General features: G+C 35.0%; 1 protein-coding gene across 1 annotated transcript in view; it reads right to left on the reverse strand.

Annotated features, from left to right (window-relative positions):
* Positions 1-17,656, reverse strand: part of LOC124645411 (alpha-1,3-mannosyl-glycoprotein 4-beta-N-acetylglucosaminyltransferase A) — a 31,330-nt gene extending 13,674 nt beyond the window's left edge. The window contains exons 1-2 of the mRNA XM_047185216.1: positions 17,440-17,656; positions 3,946-4,085 (exon numbers count right to left, since the gene is read on the reverse strand). Of these exons, the coding sequence (XP_047041172.1) occupies positions 3,946-4,078 (133 nt within the window). The 5' untranslated portion in view covers positions 4,079-4,085; positions 17,440-17,656. The remainder of the gene's footprint in view (positions 1-3,945; positions 4,086-17,439) is intronic.
* Between the last annotated feature and the right edge of the window lie 5,896 nt (positions 17,657-23,552).

A 23,552-nucleotide genomic window follows, 5' to 3' on the forward strand; every position in this document is an offset into this window, starting at 1 on the left:
AATCTAATAGGCTGATACCATTTATCGTTTTTCAAAGAATTCTCCGCGATATTTAATGCACTTTTGCACGCATTAAAACCAGTTCTTGAAACATTTATTCCATTCTGAAGTGGGGGTAGTCAAAATGGCCCATTTGTATGAGTCAACAGCTTTTTCAGGTGTGCTGAAACGTTGACCACAAAGACTTTGCTTAATTTTGGGGAATATAAAAAAATCGTTATGACCACGGATCTATGTCACGGTATGTTACATGTTGGTTTGCGAGAATTAACTGCCGCATAGCCTTGATATTATCTTGGGTAATGGCGGGTTTTCGCGTGGCTTGTCACTGAGGCTTTGTAGGCTCCTATGAAACGTCACACTATTTGCCCGGTTCCAAAAAGTTGGTCTCATGGAGAAGGACCGGTAAGAAACTCCATAGATACTCTTTTAAAAAGTAATATTATCAAACAGTCTATTACATAACAATAGTAAGCTGACAAAATTATACAATGCAACTGAAAGTTAAACTGTAAACTCCTAACTCCTAACTTTATCTCTGTTTAATTTACTCATGATGTTATAAATTAGGGCACGCCACCATAGTGGCGGTAAGTCCCTCTTTGAGGAATAGCTCGGGACAGCCCCAAAGGCAAGGTGGATCACACAGTCCAGGTGTGCCCTGCGTGGGAAGAGCACCGTCGGGTCCTCGTCGAGGCGGCGGCGACTTCTCGCGTCCGGCCCTGGTTCAGGCCATGGTCCGGGAAGAGAGGGAATGGGATACTGTTGCCTACTTCTGCGAAGCAGTCAGAGGAGGCGGAACGACAAAGAGTTCGCACCTCTCATCTCGGCCGCCGCGCTGGACCAGGCAGACACTAAGGTCGCCGGGTATCGCGAGATGACTCCCGGCCACCGTAGGCTTGGGTCTGTGGGCGGTGAGTTCGGTTGGCTCATCGCTTATGTCTAGTTAATAGAAAAAAGGACCCGTGTCGGCGGCGCGCGTTGTTCCACGCGCTCCTCCAAGCGATGTCAGCAACCCCAGCGGGGCCCAGCAGGGCCAAGGCCTGCCGGCGCTGCGGGATTGTTCGACAGAGTTACTGCGGCCCTGGTACATAAAAGGCTTACGACGGAACACGACGGTCTTTAGTCAGTAAGAGTCTGACACTCAAAGCCCTCGTATATACGTTGCTCATATGTGCATATCATGTGTAGTGTGACTCTTTGAATCGCGATATCTCAGGAATGGTAACATATAGGAGAAAACTTTGATGGCATTTTTGTAGAAAATATTAAGATCTACAACTTTGGTCTGATGTTCTTTTTTGATAAAACTTACTGGTTTCGAAAAAAAAAAAAAAACCTAAAATTTTGACATTTAACCTCGAATAAATTTGACGCACACATGGGATCGATGGGGACTTTTAATATTTTATTTATAATGATAAACCCAAGCTCTCCACCAAAATTCAGCTTTCCGGGAATTTTTGTTATTTGACCGGGCTATAAGCACATGATCTTATTTTGTTCCTTAATTTGATATTCAATAAAAAGTATAGGTTCTACAAGCTGAAATAATGCGTCCACTCCTGCATTTATGGAACAAGGATTCAATACCTACCGTTTTGCAACTGAGTTAAATCCGAATACATTATACTTGCTAAAACCTGAACAAAGCAACTGATAAGATGCTTTCAGTTCGAATGACATTTGACACATATTCACATGCATCGGATGCACTCCTTTTGTGCGAAAATAGCCCCTTTATGAAATATGTTCCAGAAACATCTGCACACTTACAAAAGGTGCCAGTGTACGTAAATACGTCTCTTTTTGTGAAAACATGTCATGATTATGTTTCAATGTAAGTATCTGAATTTCATCATCATCATTTCAGTCATAAGACGTCCTTCGGTACTTTGACCTCTTCCATTGATTTCCAAAACATAAGACCTTGCTATTCCCTACTAATCAAGAAACACCGCACCACATCCGATTCGATCCATTCTGATGAAAATCGAATAACAAATAGATCGATATGACAATCGATTCATTTGACGCGCGTTGACGCCGGCATGTGACAAAAACGAGAGTGGCAGCCGGTAATTGGAACCCGAAGGTAGTACAGTTTAGCTGTCTGGAGTATCCTAACACCGGACAGACCTATCCAAATGAGGATATTAGGTTCAACGGCATATGAACTGTTCACGCGCATACAGTTTAGAACGTGTTATTATGAAGTTTCGGTTATCAGGGCTAAACAAATGAACTTGTTTGTTTTTATTGCTAACTATTATTTCTGTCAGCCTGTTCTTGAGATGTAGTTCCTTAGCTCAGAAGCAAAAATGATAAATTGTCTTTCCCTAATGGTGTAGATTCAAAACAACCTTGAGTCGTGTAACGTATAATCTAGGAAAGTAAAATGATGTTGGTGTAATATAAATATGTTTCCTAGCATCTCGTTAGAGCTGAGCTACAACAGCTCGCATTATAAAATGAGATGAATGCAAGCTCGAGTTAGTTCATACGCAAGTATATGATAATATTGTAGTGACGTAGGTCAAGGCAGTTGGGGCGCTGCTCATAAACAACCTCATTAAGCAACGCGCGTATTTCACTTTATTCAATTTGTTAAGAAAATGTGAGGAAGCCAGCATGTTCTAGCAGCAACTAGTGAAAATTAGTGATCTGAAAGAATAGGGTAGTTTCCAGGGTCGAAATAATGAAATAATATTTAGTCCGCTTTTTAGATAATCAAATAATATTGGATACGTATTTTTTCTTTTTTTAATTAAACATAAAATGACAATGATAATACACTTCAAAAATTAGGAGTGGGGGCCTTTTACGTCACAGTGTCCTGAAAATTGTAGCAACTTGTGACGTCACACTCAACTTTAACACGCTATATCTTAACAAGTTCTGATCCAATTTAAAAAAGAAAAAATACGTATCGCTTAATTTTGGACAATCTACAAGACGGACTAATTATTATTTTTTAGGAAACTAGCCTATTGGATAGCGTAGGTACCTATAATGAACATTGTTGCATTTATTTTAACGTTTATCTTACTGAAACGTTCCTATAAACCGATGGTCATTATTGATATGTTGAAATCCTTAATCAAATGAACAGATATTCCTTATCTTTTTTTAACTCTAGAGCATTTAACCAATCGGAGATGCCACCGGCATGCCGTTCCTCTGCCAAATAAATTTCAAAAAGAACATCGATGTATGTATATAAAACAATAGAAAATAAATGTCCTCCATTTTTTTCCCATAAAATTATTGAACAATTAAATGGGAAGTAGGCCAATGGAGTGTTTGATCTCCGTGCATAGAAAAGATATCTGTCAGGACAAGGATAGATACCCCTCATTCTGCACGGCTATTTTTTTATTAAGAGACTAAAGTACAAGCACGCTGCAACTTTTAGTCGGCCGATAGTTTGTTTGGGCTCATAACTCAATATGGAGAAGAATACAAGTGCGCAAATTACAACGGTGAGGTATTTGACCGGTATAAGACCGACTGGAATCTTTAATTGAATTGCGCTTTTCACTAAACAAATATATTTTCCAACCATCGGGCCAACTGTCGACTGATTGTTTAGTCTGCAGTATACGGGTACACTAATAAATCTATATATGTATATATAAATGAAACCCGCTTTCCGTTGTCACGACATAACATGAAAACGGCTTGACCGATTTGGCTGAAAATTAGAGTGGAGGACTTAGACCCGGGAGAAGGTTTTAGGATAGTTTTTGTCACCATCCGGCTACGGGACGCGGGTGAAACCGCGGGCGAAAGCTAGTAATAAAATAAAATAAAAATTCATGAGTGAGCTATCACTTTTTTGTTGCGTTCCAAGCTGACTTTATAGCAAAGAGATTTCTGCTCATAGTGGCTCCAGCTGATTAAATGCTCTAAGTAAAAAAAAGTTGCAAGTATTGTAGAACTTACCACTGGCAGACGTGAAGATCACGATGGTGAAGACGACGAACAGTAGCAAGAGAAGGCAGGCAGCGATCTTCTTCCTCGGGGCGAGGAACCGGCTCGTCAGAGCACGTCCCATCGTGCTGTTCGGCAGAACCATTGTTACACTGCAACAATGGGAGAACAACTTGAGTGGTATAAAGGAAAACTAAAAAAGCCCCTCGGTTTTGCATGGGTGTAAATTACACTAAAATATTGAAGAACTTAAAGATACTTGAAGTGTCATCGAGAGACAATAGAAAAAAAAAAACATTTGCTCACCGTTTTCTCAATAAACAAAGCAAGCATTTGAAAATATACTTCAAGAGCATAGTTTTCGACAATAAAAAATGAAATGTTCAACAAGAGTAAAATATGTAGTAATATAGTGACTAAAGGTATGAAGTGGATGCACGAGTTTACCCAAGACTTGTAATTAAGTTTGACAGTCTATTTAGTTGAACGCGCTAATTAAACTTTTGGTCTGATTAAAAAAATCCTTCCGTATTAAATAGCCTTTTTATCGAGAAAAGCTATAATTATGCTACTTAATAACCATATACAAGAAGTAAAGTCCATATTACCTACATATGAACGTCTTTTGCTTGTCATGCGAAGGAAATCCAGCCTTTGTAAGAAACCAATATACGTAGATAATATTTTTATTGCCATCTGCTCTGTGTACACTTGCTGTCAAACGCAGCGACTACAATTTCCTGTTACAGGTATACACTGCAGTGCATGCAATTCGAGTCAGTTTGAAAATAAAATCTTTCATTTTTCGAAATGACGTAAATCGAAAAGTATGTTATCTGTGCAGATGACGCAATTTAAAGATTTTTTTTTTAAGAAAAAAAATATTTCGATACCAATTAATAGTACGTAATACGACTTTAAATTACTGGCATTTTCTTGGATTTCCGTATTCTATCGTTCATTCTAAAGATTTAATAATGATAAGCTGTCAACGCAGCTCGTAAAGTGACAGCTTAACCACACTTCACGTATTACCGATTGACGGCAACTGAATTAATAATTTGACCACTGTAGACAAGGATTGCCTTCATATCGGCACTATAATTGTTTTTCCCCTTGATTTTGCTGCATTCGGAAATTCATTTCTATTTTAAAGTGAGCTTAGATTTAACTCAAAAATATTGCCATTGAAATATTCTGCTAAGAATGAAGTTAGTTATGTAAATGTCGATTTACCTATGGTTTCTTTAAAGTTGAAGTACTGTTTTACACTGGAAAATAAATATTATATTATAGAACTTATTACCTACTGGGATATATATTTTTTTTTATTTCGCACAGAGGTTGAGCATTGCCATCCAACGTGGCAATGCTGCCAGTGTTTTGGGTACATTACCTTGTGACAGCGATGAGGAGCAATTTTTTGATGCACTGTATTAGTTTTAAGTTGTACAAATATATATAAGTTTTCTTTTTTTTTTTTCAATTAATGTAAATATTTTGTGAATAAATACTAGTATGTAGTATGTATGAAAATAAATAAAATAAATTCTACTACTATTTTAAAAAAGAATAGTAGGTACTAGAGCTGCATTTGTAGGTAGGTATATCTTATATTAAATTGTCAGGCAAATAAAAATGTCACGCGAACTGTGTAAAAGTTATGACAAATACAGTGCAAACACTGTACCTAACTGTTTCTATAAATGATATGTTGCAACTTTGAAAGTCATTCGAAACCTTTTTGCATTAGTAATGATGTTTTCGTACTTGAAAACGTGTGAATTTTGTCATAATTTTGCAAGTGCTGTTCTATTCCTAGAAATGTAAGTTCATCATTATCCTTATAATAATAAGTCGCAGTGCCCTATTTTTTTTCAATCGAATGTAAAATCATATTTTCTCACATAAGTTTTTTAATAGTTACATAATAAATTCAGAATCATTTCTCTATACTTCTATAATAATGTTATAAATCTGAAAAGTTTTTTGAACAGTTTGAAATTTTTTTCAGTACTATTCCACAGGATGCAGTTGAAACCACTGGCATAAGCTAGTTCCTGTTCATGAATACAAACATTATCAACCAAAATAGACAAAGTTTCGGTTCAGGTAAAACTAAACACAGACTCCAAGCTATATTTAGTTTAGCCAACTAAGCTGGGATTCATGAAATATCCATGGCGTGGAAACTCAAACGCAAATCGTCTATACGGGACTAATGTGTAACTTTACCGTGCGTTTGCCAAAGTTCCTTAATTCACGTAAAACGACCGTACTACTACTCCTGTTTACAAACGTTAAAATATGTAAACTTATATACATAGTTGTGCAGTGTGTTTGCTCATAGATCCGAAGCCAGCTTGTTATGGAGTAAATAATGTTTTAGCCGTATTTGCGTCGGTTTTGATTTTGCAATTTCACATTTTCCGTATCCTTTGAGCATGTTTAGTTTTTCATTCGCAAAGCTTATTTGTGCAAATGCGAGACTTTTTCATCTGTTGTGCTTTGCCCGTAAAAGAGGAAATGTTGATAAATAGACTGATATTAACGTGGGAAATGAAAGATTGTTTTTTTATGTTTTGCCATTGCTTTGATTAGTGGCTTCGGAATACTCGTTAATATTTACTCATTTTCTCGTATTTTACCCGACTTTGACAGACGTTCATGTTTTTCGAGTGTATAATTAAGATTCGAGGTATTATTTACATAATAGTGAAACTCTAAAATCCGACGTTATAGGATGAGATGGCTTCTAAAACTACAACGTAAAACTACTAACTTTTTCTGATAAACATTATCTGGGAAGTTGATTACTACTTCAATTAGATCGAGGCGAGTATACAACAATTATCGTATAACAAGCTAAGCAGTTGACGGACAAACAATGTGGACACCTGCTCGTCGCAACAATGCCCTGACGTGCAGACTATTGAACGACCAATGTTTGTCATAGTGGCGGAGATACGGGAACTTTCCTTTATCATACACTAGCTGTACTTGCGGTTTCACACACGTCCCGAGGGAACTACTTTCCGCACATGGATAAAAAGTAGCCCACATGTTATTTAATGTATGAGCTATATTACACCAAGTATTAACAAAATCTATTGGATATTTTTTCTGTCAAAGCGGAACAAACATCCACACATACAAAGATTCGCGTTTAAAACATTACCGGTTAAGAAGATAGAATGTTCTCCAGACAATATTAATTAACTCGTAATTCCCACTTTTAATTATGAAGATAAATTAAATCGCACGCTTCGCGCATTTCTTATAAATCAAGTTCCTTCAACAATTCTTTGTTGCACTTGAGACACAGATAGACGGATAATTGTTTCACCGTTTCAATTTTGTTCTAGAGCAGAGAACGAACCTTAAGATGGAGACTAACTTGAATTTAATCACATTGCAGACGAAGAAAACAGTTGATTAAACAATCAATGGTTAAGTGGTGAACAATTATATGCTTAAAGTAAATCTTGACGGTGTTAAAAGGTATATTTTTATACTGATCGGAGATGGGTCCATTGTGCGGGACGTTGTCAGGCACTCTCGAGACACTAAATAAGATACGTGACCAGACACAAAAGGGATTCACCAAAAATATATTTAAAATAACGATTGTGAATGGGCGACACTTAACATTGATTGTGTTGGCGAAATAATTGCCAGAGCAGTAATTATGGTTAGACATAATGCGTGCGACATTATACGTACTTGTGTTACTGACGGTTTCCTTGTTCTCAGTGAGGAAAACCGTGTTGGTGTACTTATTTCTACTAAGGAGATTTACAATGCGACATTTGACGCTCTCATACAACATACAAATGATTTCTAAAATTGTGTTTTGTCCCCAATTCATTATTTTTCAAAATGTGAGCTATCTTCCTTTAGTTACTACGTTAGGAAAAGAAACAATGTTTTTAATTTATCCAATAGCGCAGAGCAGGTAGAGTGTTTTGAAGAGACAATGTAACATTCATTCAAGTTGATAATTAGTATCTAGAGCATTGTGGTATGTCCTATAGTATGGTTTAAATAGTAAACTAAATGACGACAGTTCAAGAATGTTAGGTTTAAATATTTTATAAACTATGTACAAAAGGCTTGTGGAATGTTCGAGTAATAATAGTCACTTGTTAAATAATTATGACTTTCTATTGTTTTCGCATACTTGACTTTGTACTTCGAATTAATTGATATTTACGTAAGAAAATATTTTTTTAAGAGATTGTTTGTACTGTATATGCATAGAGGTGTGACAAGCAACTAGACTTTATACAATTTTATATACTAGTTTATAAGTATTGTTGAAATAAAGAAAATAAAGGAATAAATAAAATATAATCTCACTAGGTTTAAGTTGGTTGCCTTCCCTAACTTTAACTGCTTATCCCACTTCAATCAATAGGTAACTATGATCTTATTTTGATGTGACGAATCCTATTAAAAATTGAAACATTTGAGCTTCAATCATCTTTATTTCTTTATTCGCAACAAAGTGAACCCTATATTGAATGCAGTAAAGTTTAAATTGCTTATTTTTTCTGATAATGCAGGTATCGATTGCAATTAAGTGCAGTAAAACCACACACTGGATGGAATCATGGGTTACTGTAATTAAATTATGAATTACCCAGGTACTATTGATTTGAAAACTCGTTGCGGTTTCGCTTTGTTCACTTTGTGCCTAAATTCTATTTATAGAACCGCAATTAGAGTTACTATTTTAGGACAGATGTTAAAACAGGGAGACAAAATGATGAATAATAATCCTATTCCTAAACCGAATTGGCTTTTCTTTATTATACGTTAACTGAGAGCAAATGTAATGGGTCTATTTTCAATAAAGATTTTATCTTAGACTTCACTTTGACTTTAAAAGGAACAGTAATATTGACATTTAAGCTGCTACTTTCCGAAATACGTTCGTTCCCGGTGACCCAATTTATTTGCTCTCAGTGTACGAAGTCTTACATAAAGACTTGTTGTCAAAGGTCATGGACAAGGCAGCGATGTGACCAGAAATACTTACAAGTTAATGTCGAATGGCCAATGGTGTATTGATTATAGACGCACGCAAAAATGACGTCACATCATATATCTTTTATGATAATCGGTACAGCCATATAAACGATTTGATTATGATATTGAAAAACTTGGGTATCTAGATTGAGTTCATTCAGGTCGATCCATGTGAAACAATGTTACTCAGTTGTATCTGGTTAGACTGTAAGCTGACTCCAACTTAGTCGAAAAAAGGCTAGATAGATGATGTTTTGAAATTCTAAGTTATAATTGGAGGCAGTATGTTCAAAACTTATTCCCGTTTTTCAAGTAACTTTATTAATGAATCGATTTGTGTAGTAGTGATACTATAAGTCAAGTAATTTTTTTTCCTCATTCGCTAAGACAAAGTCAAAGTAACCAAAGTCCTTGGTAATGTTCATTAAAAGAATCAAACAACCATTTTCTTTTCTCAAAGACTAACATCTTTATCTGCAATTGTCATTTTAATTCCGAGGTAACCTGATCAAAGGCTTAAGCAAAATCCAAACGTAAAGTACATTGCATCTTCAACAATTAAAGTCTCAGTTGCAACTTCAGTAGCTTTTTTAAAAAAAGAATTTCAAGTATGAAGCAGATGTTTATTGGAAAATCTGTTCGTTAGATCGTTGTCAGCAGCGGTAGTTTGAAGGCTGGCCGATAAGCCGATTAGCTTCTTGTCTGTGGTCCAATAACTGAGAGAATAAAACTCCTGCCATGGCTATCTGATTGTTTTTTCTTTGTTGCATTTGTGGCTATTTTTATCGACATCCCTTTGGCTTTTAAAGACTTTGATAAAATTGAAAATGTTCTTTCCGTTAATCGTACCTGTGGTTTTATCTTTGACTTGCTGAATAGTTTCATTTGCTGTAGATGACATTATGAATTGGTACTTATTGTATCTAGCTTCTTTAAATGAGAAATCTTCAATGTTTCAAGAGTCAGTTTTTTTTGTTGTGTTTATTTTGTTGTAATTGGTTTCGCTATATTGGAATTTAGAAAATTAAATGTTTCGTTTCTTAGGAAGTGTAACTGACAACTTGTTTTATATGATGATGGAACACTTAATTTTTTTAAGGTTTTTCGTGTATCTATTTTTAAAGAAAATGATTAATAACTAATCACGTTTCGTTTATCGTCAATAAAAATATTTCTAGTGGCACCTATTATGACAAAAGTGGAATAAATTATAGCTACGAAATAATAGTTTTTATAGAAGCCTTACCCATTTACTATTGACGTGTGCGGTATATTTGTAGGCTTAATGTGTTTCTCGTTACTTATTCATGATATTTTCGGTAGCTACCATACTTTGTTTTGCTATGATTTCCCAAGGGAATTTAATTGTGACGAAGGTTGGCTTTCATAGTTTTTTTAAGTTGTTATTTTACTTGTAGCTTTACAGAACATACCAAAATTTTTGCTGGATTAAATATGAGTTTCTATTAATAAGTAGGTTATTAGTGTTCGATATCTCCTTCTTATAGAGACACTTTGCTACAGAGGTCGTATATCCTACATGTTCCTACTTCACTTGAAGTTCTATGCGATTCAAATATTAGCGTATGATTTACTATTCAAGCTTGTTCCAACTTGCTCATCTTCATTCGCGTTTTCATTTCGCCTTTCAAGAACTTTGCAGTCTTTGTTTTGTCTTCATTAATTCCTTCCTACTTTCGTGGTTCTTGTTTTCCTATATTTACACTGCTTAGCAAACTTGGAAGTCACGGCACGAGGCTCCGTAAACTGCAAAATTACTAACCCCGTTTACTCTAAGTTATTCTAGGTGGCAAAACTTAACGAGATTATTATTAAGTTGTGGCTATCGGAGGAAGCTGCTTAAACGTTTATCATGTTATATCCAGACGTGAACGTTGAATTAGATTATGAGCTAGGCACCTTAAGATAGACTGTGCTGCCGTCTAAAAGTGGGATGCATTGTGAATGGAAGTGTCGAACACGAGTATTTTATAAACATTGGCCATTGGCGTGGCTTGAATAAGAACAGCGTTTTTGGTACAAAGGAGTTTAGATTTGAAGACCCGAAATTAGGTCATTTTAATTTGGATTTTTAATTGACATATTTTTATTGACGTTTTTTACGTCATCATCTTGCCTTGGCTTATGTTTTCTCAAATAGCGACTGCCTACGGAACCCATTACATTACCTACTGAACCGAGTTACCCGGGCAACCTTAAACCCCTTGGTAAGATTGGTTATCAGACTAGCTGGCTTTTAACTACCCGTAAGGGCTGCCAAAGATGTTCTAACGTGCCTTTTCAAACACAGACGAACCGTTATAACACGATGGTCACCCATCCGCACCTAGCCTTGCTTAACATAGCTGTTGCTAAGACACAGGCTGGACGTGATTTGTTTTGTCGTGAAGTAAGTAAACAAGTAATGTCTTGTAATGATTGTTTGTCATTACTTTTCTGTTTTCACATACTCTCTAAGTGAACACAGTAGTTGATTGAAAGATTATCGCGTTCATTTTCATGAGAATTATCGTATGATGGTTTGATAGTGAATGAAAATCAGTTGGTTTATTTTTGTAGTATTTTCTTTTTGTATTGAGCTGTTTGTATAGATATGAAGTTGTACGAAAAATATGAGAATGAAATGTCTTTTGACCAGACATAGAAAGGCGGTCCTCAATTCTGATGTGCCTTTTTTTGACTTAGAAATCCGTTGTAACGTGGACTAAATCAAGAGCGAGTTAAAAAAACATCTTAAACACTATGTACACTTTATAATTTCTCCTCTGTTGCATTATGATAGTAAAGTGATTAGCCTGTCATCACGTCATGTTAGCGTCGGTACCGACAGTTCGGGGCGCGCCGCGACCGATCATTTAGATATTGTCACTCGGTGGCCACTTCATAATTCCACTGTTGATTTTAATAGCAATGTTCGACAGAGTGTTATAGGACCTATATTTTGCATCATTGCATTTTGTGAAGACATCAGGCAAAAATCTTCAACCTGGGACTTAGTTGCTTTACTCAACTGGGAATCGAACCCAAATCTTTATGCTCAGATAGGTAGGCAAATGCTCTAAAGACGTGGTTTATTTTAATACTCTAATGAATCATCGGATTTTAAAGATCCCTTTAAAATTACAAAATATGAAATACAGTCTTTTGGATTTTTATCTGTTGACCCAACAAAGTCTTTAATCGTCATCTTGTAGTAGTATACTCTACAACCGAAACTCTAGTTATCGAGTATTGAACTATTGGTGGTCACTTGTTTATCGACTTGGTTGGATTGCTATCAAACAGAGCACATTTACAGCCGCACTGTTCGCTCGGGCTCATTAAATTAATCGATGCAAATTGTTCATAATAAGTGACCAGTAGTGTCTAGGCCTCTTATAATAAAAATATTTTTTATTTAGTACATAAACTTCTTTTGTTTCTGTATAATATAATGTGAGGTGTCAATTAAGAGGTAGAATAATTCAAACATTTTTTTTTAATTTTAGTATAACATATTTATTTATTTTTGTATCATTTTTCATTTAAATTATCCTTTTGATGTGTGGAAACTGCTTATTTGGTCGGTCAATTGATATAGCACACATATCGTTAGTAGAGAGCTACGAGAAACAATGGTCAATTATCAAAGAAAAGTATTTTTGTTAAGTTATTTGTTGAACAATAGCGGTCGTGTTATGTGCATTTTTTTCTTTTGCGAATAACCATTGTATTAATGAATACCGATAAATAACTATAATCATCTTGAATAGTTATTATAAAAATATCAACAGGAAGAAAAATAATGAAATATGACCATGAATCTTGAATTTGAATCTGTAGAGTTTAGACTGAACTATTTTTTTACGTCTCAAAGATGTGTGAGATGTGCTAACTCATAAAATGTTGTAGGTAGTTACACCAGGGTGACATAATTGTAATCTCATAAGATAATAATTTAAATTGGGGAAAAGGCTAAAGTTCCCAAAGAGTAGAGAAAAAGTCAATGGAAGCCTAAGAGCAAATATTTAAAGTCATGAAGTTCCTAAATGATCGCTACCTCAGAAGACCCCCAAAAATTCAAAGCCGAGCCAAAGAATTTTACAAATAAAAATTAAAAGTGCTTGATCACATATCAAGTATTTTAGTTCTCCGTAAATTCCCTAAGACATGATTTCGAGTGAAAAATTACCAAGTAAGAAGTGACTTATAGGTAAAATTGAGACGTAAAATTCGTAGTCAATATTGTAAATAGGACGTGGCCATGTCAGAAGCGACCAAAGTCTAAGTCAGTATTGAAATTGAAAGGCAGAAGCGGCCATGTCAGAAGCGATCAAAGTCTGAATTTAAAACTTGAAGTCAACATTATCTGTCAGTACTGAAAGTCAAAGGTGACCATGTCAGAAGCGACCAAAGTCTGAATTTAAAACTTCAAGTTCAAATTTAAGTCAGTATTAAAAGTAGGAAGTGGTCATGTCAGAAGCAACGGAAGTCTGAATTTAAAACTTCAAGTTCAAATTTAAGTCAGTATTAAAAGTAGGAAGTGGTCATGTCAGAAGAAACGGAAGTCTGAATTTAAAACTTCAAGTCCAAATTCTAAGTCAGTACTGAAAGTCAGAAGTGGCCATACCCGAAGTGATCAAAGTCTGAATTTAAATCTTGAAGTCCAAATTCTAATTCAGTATTGAAAGTCAGAAGTGATTATGTCAGAAGAGACCAAGTCTGAATTTATTAAGTCTTGAAATCTAAATTCTAAGTCAGTATTGAAAGAAGGAGGTGGCCATGTCAGAAGCGACCGAAGTCTCAATTTAAAACTTCAAGTCCGAATTCTAAGTCAGTATTGAAAGTCAGAAGTGACCATGTCAGAAGTGAGTATAAAATTGAAGTCCAAATTCTAAGTAATTATTGAAAGTCAGAAGTGGCCACGTCAGGAGCCACCAAAGTCTGAATTTAAAACTTCAAGTCCGAATTCTAAGTTAGTATTAAAAGTAGGAAGTGGCCATGTCAGAAGCGACCAAAGTCTGAATTTAAAACTTCAAGTTCAAAGGACAATGCCAGGGTCGGGGCTCAAAGTTTGCCCAGCAGTGGGAGTAGTTCCAGCTGGTTCCATAGTGCACTCTGAACACGAAATCCAAATATTTTTGAAATCGGTCCCAGAGGTCCCGAAAAAACCCAGTTCAAATGTTCTCCATAGATAGTCACTTAACAAAGTCTGAGCCATTTGCCCAGCAGTGAAAGTGGTCCAAATAGGTTCTTTACTGCACTGTTAACACGAAATCCAAATATTTTGGAAATCGGTCCCAGAGGTCCCGAGAAAAACCGGTTCTAATGTTAAACTTGAACAGTCACTTTATAAAGCCCAAGCCATTTGCCCAATAGTGGGAATGGTTAGAATAGGTTCTTTACTTCACTGTTAACACGAAATCCAAATATTTTGGAAATTGGTCCCAGAGGTCCCGAAAAAAACCGGTTCAAATGTTCTCCATAGATAGTCACTTAACAAAGCCTGAGCCATTTGCCCAGCAGTGAAAGTGGTCGAAATAGGTTCTTTACTGCACTGTTAACAGGAAATCCAAATATTTTGGAAATCGGTCCCAGAGGTCCCGAAAAAAACCGGTTCTAATGTTAAACTTGAACAGTCACTTTATAAAGCCCAAGCCATTTGCCCAGTAGTGGGAATGGTTAAGATAGGTTCTTTACTTCACTCTTAAGACGGAATCCAAATATTTTTTAAATCGGTCCCAGAGGTCCCGGGAAAAACCGGTTCTAATGTTAGCCAGCCATTGTTAGCAAGCCATTTTAAGCAGCCACAAACCTAACAACCTCTTTTCTTGAAATAATATTCAGATAGTTAGTGGTTTCACTGTTAACAGGATAAAAAAAAAAAACAAAAATAGACGTTTAAAGGTAACTGTTGTTTCTCTTGCTTTTCAGTCTCTATCTACCACAATCAGTCCTAAGTTCGTGTAGCGTCATGCAATTAATATCCGTAATGGCAATGGAAAAATCTTATCAAGACAAATGAAATAAGCTCGAACACGAGGTAGTAAATAGATACCGTTGAGGAGTTCCCTCGTCTCACTGTCGTCTCCACCGTCAGGTCAGGTCTTAACCTCCACTGTTTTGTGGTGTCGGAGACATATACCCAAATGACAAGTTTTTATTCGATATGTGCTTACAATTTCCGAGATTTCCCTATTGTTTTAAGGTTTCTATCACCAGACCCTGGACCGAATAACAAAGGAACCATTTGGAAAGTAAATTCTTTCAAACAATAAAATGATTGTTTAAATCGGTTGGTAAACGACGGAGTTATGCACGTACTTACGTAAAAAGAATACAAACGAACTGAGAAAATCCTCCATTTTTTGAAGTCGGTAAAAAAAAATCTCTTTCAATACCTCGTATTTATCGATTAATATTATAATGCATTTCAATTAAGGTAATAAAAGTGGAATAGTTAAGAGTTCGTAAGCATATTTTTCGTAATATTGAATAAGAGTCAAACCAGTTTTTCTCAGGACTCCTGGGATAGATTCCGAAATATTTCGGTCTGGGACCTATTATAAGCCTATGGAACATAATACACTATGCAGTTACTGTGGGCAACTCTTGAGCCCAACTTCCATACAAAGAATAGCATTGTCCTTTAAGTCAGTATTAAAAGTAGGAAGTGGTCATGTCAGAAGCAACGGAAGTCTGAATTTAAAACTTCAAGTCCGAATTCTAAGTCAGTATTAAAAGTAGGAAGTGGTCATGTCAGAAGCAACGGAAGTCTGAATTTAAAACTTCAAGTCCGAATTCTAAGTCAGTATTAAAAGTAGGAAATGGTCATGTCAGAAGCAACGGAAGTCTGAATTCAAAACTTCAAGTCCGAATTCTAAGTCAGTATTAAAAGTAGGAAGTGGCCATGTCAGAGCGACCGAAGTCTGAATTTAAAACTTCAAGTTCGAATTCTAAGTCAGTATTGAAATTAGGAGGGGACCATGTCAGAAGCGACCAAAGTCTGAGTTTAATAATTTTATCACCAAGTCAGAAGTACGGAAAGAGAAGATATAAAATTCTCAGTCAATATTGAAACTCAGTGGCGAACGTGAAATATCACCATTTCAGAAGTGACCAAAGCATGAATTTAAAAATTAAAGTCTTTTCAGAAGTAACAGAAGTCGAGTCATAATTTAAAAAGAAGCATTTGCCAAATAATTGGCAAAATGTATGAATGTCGGAGTATTACTGAGTAACATAATTGTTACTTAGATAGCCCTATTTAAAAGTTGAATTCAGAAGTCAAAATGAGAGGATCACCATGCCAGAAGTACTCAAGAAGAAGAAGTTTATGAATTCCTAAAAATTCCTTAGGAGGTTTCCCATCCAAATTAAATGTCTTTGTCTTGTCTGAAACCTTTCATTTGGCCTATTCTCCAATTGAAAAAACCTGTAAAAATGTCTCATTGTTGAAACCGTACCGAAAAGTAAATACGAAATTTCCCTACTTCCCTGTCTTTAATAAAAATATACTCCTCTAACTTTACCGAAGCAGACTATATAATAAGGTACACGATAGTCGCTTTACCCATCGCTTATCGCAATAAAATAAGCAGTGGCTAAGCTCAGTAAAACCTTTTATCTGATAACGAATCAATTTCCGAACTAGCTCAGCAAATGCTTGATGCATTTTCGTCAAAAATACTGGTGAACACGGCAGCCTTTGTGTGAGAGTTCCCTTCAGTTGGCTGGTGAGCAGACGGCGCGGCGCCCGTCATTACGTGATCACGAGAGAGCTACGAGTTTCGGCATTTTCCTATCCAAGTTTCAGTATTAGAGAAGTGACCTTATTACCCAAAATACTCCATTATTATTAAACCCCAACGAATTGTGAAAATGTTAAAGTCCCTAAGTTCTAAACCGATGTTTCGAAATTCAAAATTCCCGTCGATGACGAAGCTATAAGAAATCCTGAAATAATATTAAATGCGGAAATTGCAATGACTAAATCCTTTACCCGATTTTATTTTTATTTAACTTTACATTTAAAACTGAGAAAGTTATTGACTAATTCGCAAAGTCTACAGGACTTAGAAAAGCTCAGCAAATATTACAGTCGCGGATGAAAAGCTAACCGCAGAAAATTATTTAATTCAATTCGCTCAGAAGAGATAGTTTTTTTCAGTTTGATCTCATAAGAGCAAAGTCGCGAGCAAAACTTGACGTTACATTTTCCGCACTTATACACATAATTTAAAAGTTCGCAAAATAAAATAAAATCGTAAATAATAATCATAAAAAATAACAAGTTATAAAATAAGTGTATTACCCACCCAAAAAAATTTCAAGTCAAAAAAATAATTTCCCTCAATAAATAAGTGAAGAAAAAAATAAAACAAGGAAAATAACACAGACCTAACCTTAAAAATGATAGAACGAAATCAAAACAGGCGTGAAATAAACAAAAAAGCATAAAGTTCTCCAACTTACCGAAATCTGGAACCACCAATCTTGAGTTACATGTTTTTTACGCGAATTTAGAGCCCGGATTTTTTTATGAAGTTACAGTGAATTATTTTGGAGAGGTTAATATTTTTATTTTGACAAGTGAAGTGATAGCGCGGAGCGTCTGAGCGCGGCTTCTCGCCTCGAGAAACAGGCGAGAACTGCTTTGCCGACCGTGGTTACTACGAGGTTGCTATTACGAAATCTTCTGATCCTGTGAGTTCCCGGCCCGGTCTACAGAACCTTTTATAGCCAGGGGGTGGTTAGGGAGAAGTTCGCGCATGCGTACTTCAATGGGTGGAACCTGAGGAAAGGGATCATTTTAGAGGGCGAGCTTCGAATTGAAATTTCCCCGTTTTTTACCCCTGTGCCGCGGGTCTGCAGCGTAGGTACTAGGTAAGTCACTTAAAGAACTTTGTATTTATTGCAGTTGTTTTTGGAACTATTTCTAAAACAAAACGATATTTATACATATATTGTGAATTTTTATTTTGATTTAATCATATTGGAACTATTCCAATTTAAGGGTAATGATTTATTTATCATTTAATGTAAAATCTCAAAAACACTAACATTTAATTTTATCATATCTTTAAATTGACAACTCAACTTCCCGCTTTTTTAGGTTTTTAATTAAAAAAAAAAATTGTATTACAATATTCTACTTTTATGTTACTGAAATATTCAAATTACTGTGTTTTTATATTGTGAGTTTTGTTACTAACAAAATATTTAGTTATATGATTTTTTTTTGTACTTGACTTGAACAACGATTTATATAGTTCAATGATAATGATGTCGAAAAATGCTTAAAATTTTCATCCACGATCCAGCCACCAAAGCAACTGTATAAAAAATAACATTTCTGAAAAAAAAAAACTATTTTTGCCATACTCCGGTCAGACATGCGCTACTATGCATACAACTGGTAGACAATCAAGCAAAGTACCTGCTCCCCAAATCGGGGTAAATTCTAATTGCTGACAACCCTACGGTTCCCCCTCGGGTCAACCCCACCACACGTCTTTATAAGCGCCCATACACGGGCAAGAATATAAGGTCTTTTTTTCAATGAAAACTGGACTTTGTGATTTTTTTTTTTAACTTTTTTTCTTAGAGCGACCAAAAATAATTTTAGATTTACATTTTGTTTTTAACAAGTGTCAAATTATGACTGTTTTTCGACTTTTCGAAGTTTTTTGGACTTCAAATATTTTGCCGTTCGTGTCGGATGTATGTTCAGAAAATCGTGAAAATATGAATAAAAATTAGTATTTCTCTCAGAGAACAGTCTAGATGACAATAGTTTTACGTTTTAGAGTGAATTCAGTAAGTTTTTGAACTTATTTAAAAATATGCTTTGTCTTTTGCCGTCGGCAAAAAATCTCAAAAAGTTCAAAATTCAGTTCGGATAACTTTCAAAATAATTGATTGGTTTTCAAATAGAGTTCCTGTAAGATTTTATACTTTTTAGTTATTTTTACTAACTTTACGAATCGAAGAGCTAAAGTTTTCTAGTTTTTCATAATAAACTCGGTATTAAATTAGAATTGGAGACTTTTGCCTACTTAGTAAAGAGACTTTAATGTCACATAGTTTATTATAGTTACTGTTTGTAGTTTATTTTAAAAAAGCGGTTTCACTTTGCCGTCGGCACATTGTTCATACATTTTTGTAAACATTTACTGTGTTTTTTCTTATGTATATCTATTCAATATTAATTACATCTTGGGAATAATTATTATAAACAGTTCGAAATTTAAAGAAAAGCTTTTTTTAAATATATTTTTTATTTTTTTGTAAATAACTGAACTTTAACAGTCAATTAATGTTTAAATTATGTGATTATATAGTAACGACGTTTTTTCTAGTCGTGTTGTTCATGTTTTGTTTATTTTTTAACTGAAATTGGATGATTTTCATTTGCCGTCGGAAGACTACGCGAGCGCGTCGAGCGAGACGTTCAATGAATTCAAATCAAATCATTACATAACTTAACAAAGGAGTGATAAATACTTTTAATTACTCAATTGTGAACTATTTTATTCATATTAAAAACGAAATAAATAAAAATGATGCAGGAACTTGAGTTTTTTAAATCTTTTATTTGTTGAGGCTTGACCACTGTGCCAAACAGTATATATTATTTTATTACAGCTCTGTCTTAAAAAAAAATAGTTTTTTGAATTAGTTATTGGAAGAATTTACCAAAAAATACTAAAATAACATAATTATCACCTTATTTACCGTTATTGTATATCCTAAAACTATTATTTGTATAAAAAATAATATTAAACAATAAATATGTATAACTATATTAATACGGCATCAATTAATATAAAAGTCTTAGTTGCACTACTTATAAGTCAAGAATGATTGAGCCGTTTAAGATGAAAATTAGAGGGGAGATATTTTAGACTCGGAAAAAGGACATAAGATAGTTTTTGTCGCCATCTAGCTACGCGAAATAGTTATCTTGGGACGCGGGCGGTAGCTATAATTTTATAATAAACAAACACATTTGAAGTATAATACAGCGAAAACGGTTTAATAGTACAGAAATACAAGTCTAATCTCATATAAATAGATAATGACAACCAATTTCAACAATTTGTCGCCAATCATAGCGCACAAAATACATTATAACAAAGTTAACTCAACAGTCTCTAAAAAAACCTAAGTAAAGCTTTCCAAACCATTATAGCACACAAAATACGTTATAAAACGGCCAACTCGTCTATTGCTAAGAAAAGCTAAATGGGTTCCAAAAGAAAAACAAACTATCTAATTTGAACCAAGTATGTACGCACATACTGTCATTTGACTACCTATGATGAAAATTTCTGAACACAACCACGAAAAGAGCATCGCTATCGAAAACCGCAGACATGTTTCCCCTTTATCTTAAGCAGTATTCACATTCCACAGAGCAAGTAAGATTATGAATAGGAGTCCAGTAGCTCCGCTCTGAACGACATCACATTAGGAACGGGGCCATGAACAAACCACCCCTCTGTTCAAGACATCCCCCAAAATTAACATAACAACTCTTAAATTGTATTAAAAACATACATGTCGCTATAGAAAAACATGTATTTATTCATACAGAAACTCTTAAAGATAGCACAAATATAATAGTACAAGTAATAGTTAAGAAACTCGTGTTAGATTCTAGGTAAAAGTGTAAGAAGCTCGTTGAAAGTTATGATGAGTTCAATAGGTGTAATAAAAAGTTTAACAATGTTGTTATAAGTAACTAGGCGCAAGCATTTAGATCTACTAGTGATTTTGCTAACATTCCTAGATGCCTTTCCTAGATAACTATACTTAGGCACAGCTCTGTCTAATTGGGCTAAAGCTACATTAAGAAAATATAAAATGATTCAGTGCAAAGATTTATTCGGACAAGGCTTATACAGAAATATAAAAATTGCAAGAGCACTACAAATAGTATAAAAAATCGCAGTGCAGTTTAATCCAAACAGTACCTATGTTAAATGTAAAGAATTAGTAGTTAACTGTATGAAGACACAGCCACCGTTCACAGCACAGCTTGAAAGCGAACTCCACGAGACACTGAGTTCAACAGGCCGGGACTACCCGGGTGTGTGTTTACTCTCCACTAGTAGTACGGTAGACGGCTGGGGAGGGGCGCGTGGAGTGGGGTCAAACTTCAGTAACGCTCTAGCTTTCACAGCGGACGGACACACGCTGCCACAACAAAAACCCTACAAACTATTACGAACAACACCATTCCCAATAAAAACAATGACAAAAAAGAAAATTTTACACCATAAATGATGAAAACTTGTTTCTTTGTCCACAAAAACTTTACCCAACTCAGTTTTAAGAGTGCCTTTTGAGTTTCCTTCTAAGAGGTAGGTACCCTACCTGTTGCTCCTTTAGTTAATGTTCAAACTGAAACCCTATGAATTTTAGTCTTTAGAATTTCTGTTATTTCTTCTTGATTTGTTAACGAGTTAATTGAAACAAAGGAATGGGCAAACAATGTTTGATCACGTTTTGCAACCTTCTGAGGTTAAAAGGTTTCTGACGTAACATTTTAATTAGTTTCCTTTAGAATTTCAGTTTTTCCATCATTCTTATTTTGTTCATTGGGTAGACCTGCTATTATATCCGTTTGAATTTGAGACTTGAAGTCTAAAGTTATGTTTGATTGGAAGGAAACTGAAGGCTACTATGTTAGTTGGGTTATCTTCTCGTCAACACCTAATATTTCTTTGAAAAAACAAATGTCCTATTAGGAAACTCTTATAAAGAGCTTGTTCAAGTTTTTATAAATTCCAATAATGATAAAGAAGAGCTCTTTGTCTTCATAGCTCATATTGAGGATGTGGTCAGCCAAAAAACTAGCAAGATAATAATGTAATACTGACAATTGACGATCAAAAAGACGCAAGCACTGCTATTACATAGAAATATTAATGCTAAGCTCCATTATCCCGACCAGTAATAGACTTAATTGATTAAATCCTTTAGTAGAAAAGCATAATTTCCATGGGAAAAAAATGGGGTTTACCAGCCCTTTCCAATGCAATTCCATGATTGGAAAAATGCTTATTAATGTGAATGCTGATCCTTATTGATCAGTACTTTCCATAGCTCATTAATATTGGAAGTAATGGTACTTATGTAGAAGCTCGCAATTTATCGAAGGATTTCAGAGCCTTCCACTTGGATGGACCAATTAAACTGATTTGTAGTAAAGATGTGAATCCTAGAAATACTGAAGCTAAATAAATGTAAGCTCCTTTGAAGTATGAAGTCTTATAAAATATCATTGCAATAAATTGAACTTGCTTTAATTTATAATATGAAATTGAATCGAGCTTATTTTTTGGCGTACGAGTTTTTCGTTCATAACATTAACGCTTGGCGTGGAGACTATCTTGTCACGACGACGACTTCTTCCGTGTGTCGGATAGGAAAGACGAATTGGTGGGTAGTAAGCTGAAATTTTTGAACATCGTCACGGCAGCAAAAACGGGAAAAGGCAGGTCATGGAAGCATTTTCTCCTTAGTGTCTCTTTCTTTTCTTTTTTTTTCTCTTAGTAAATTCTTTTATTGTTTTTTTTTTCTTCTTGCTACCAAAACCATAACAAATAATGTTTTATCTTTATATTATTTTGAATTGAAACGGCTGAATCGATTATGAACATAAAGCCGGGGGTAAAATCTAGTTTTAATGCAGTCCAACAGTATTTTAGTAAGCAATTTAACGGTAAATGCCAAAGGGGTATTTAATTGAGCATGTGGTGTAACCATTGGTTATTTACAACGGTTTTTGTGGGCAGCGAGCCCTTCTTTAACTTGTCACTCAATTTCTATACAACGGGAACATGTTAGTGTATCAAATGGTTTTAAGTACCTAACATTGGAATATTGTTGGGCATGTTTTTGACATATGTATGAAGCTGGTGACTCATGTTCTTAACAGTTGTTGGAAGAAACTTGATAAGAATTGGAAAGTATGGGCTTTATTAATTTCCTTTTTGACACGCTTTTATAAGCTTTACTGGTCATCTTATTACTGGTATTTTCGAACTGAAAAATAAAAAAGCTCTTAAAAATACTGTCTCTATTTTACATGAGATGTCTAAAGTTAATTGATGTTGATTTTTGTGAAAATCTTTTGATTATAGATTTTGTCTAACGGATTTCCCGCTCACTTTTCCGAACTTTTGTGGTTTTTCGAGATTGAATCGGCCTTTCTCGAATGCACCTACCAAAAACAACTGAGTATCTGAACTGTATCGCGTATTTTTTGCGAGGGCAAAAAGCGCAGTAGCTTTACACCTTTATTGAACTAAACCTTATGAATTCGAACAAAAATAATTTGCATAACACACGCGCACCCAGATTTCAAAACGATTTTTAAAGTACTAGTAACAAGATGTGTGTGTATTTAAAGTTGTTGAAGCGTACCAGACATACCGAGATAAGCTTCGGGGTCCATTCATATTGAAATGTGGAATAACCTATATTTGCAAAACTACGTGTCTTAAAATAAGACGGTGGCGAGTTGAATGGCTACTGTTTACCTTTAGTTGAAAGAGAGGTCGAAAAGTATTGAATTT

Source organism: Helicoverpa zea, chromosome 31 (assembly GCF_022581195.2).
Source record: "Helicoverpa zea isolate HzStark_Cry1AcR chromosome 31, ilHelZeax1.1, whole genome shotgun sequence".
NCBI classification, from domain to species: Eukaryota; Metazoa; Arthropoda; class Insecta; order Lepidoptera; family Noctuidae; genus Helicoverpa; species Helicoverpa zea.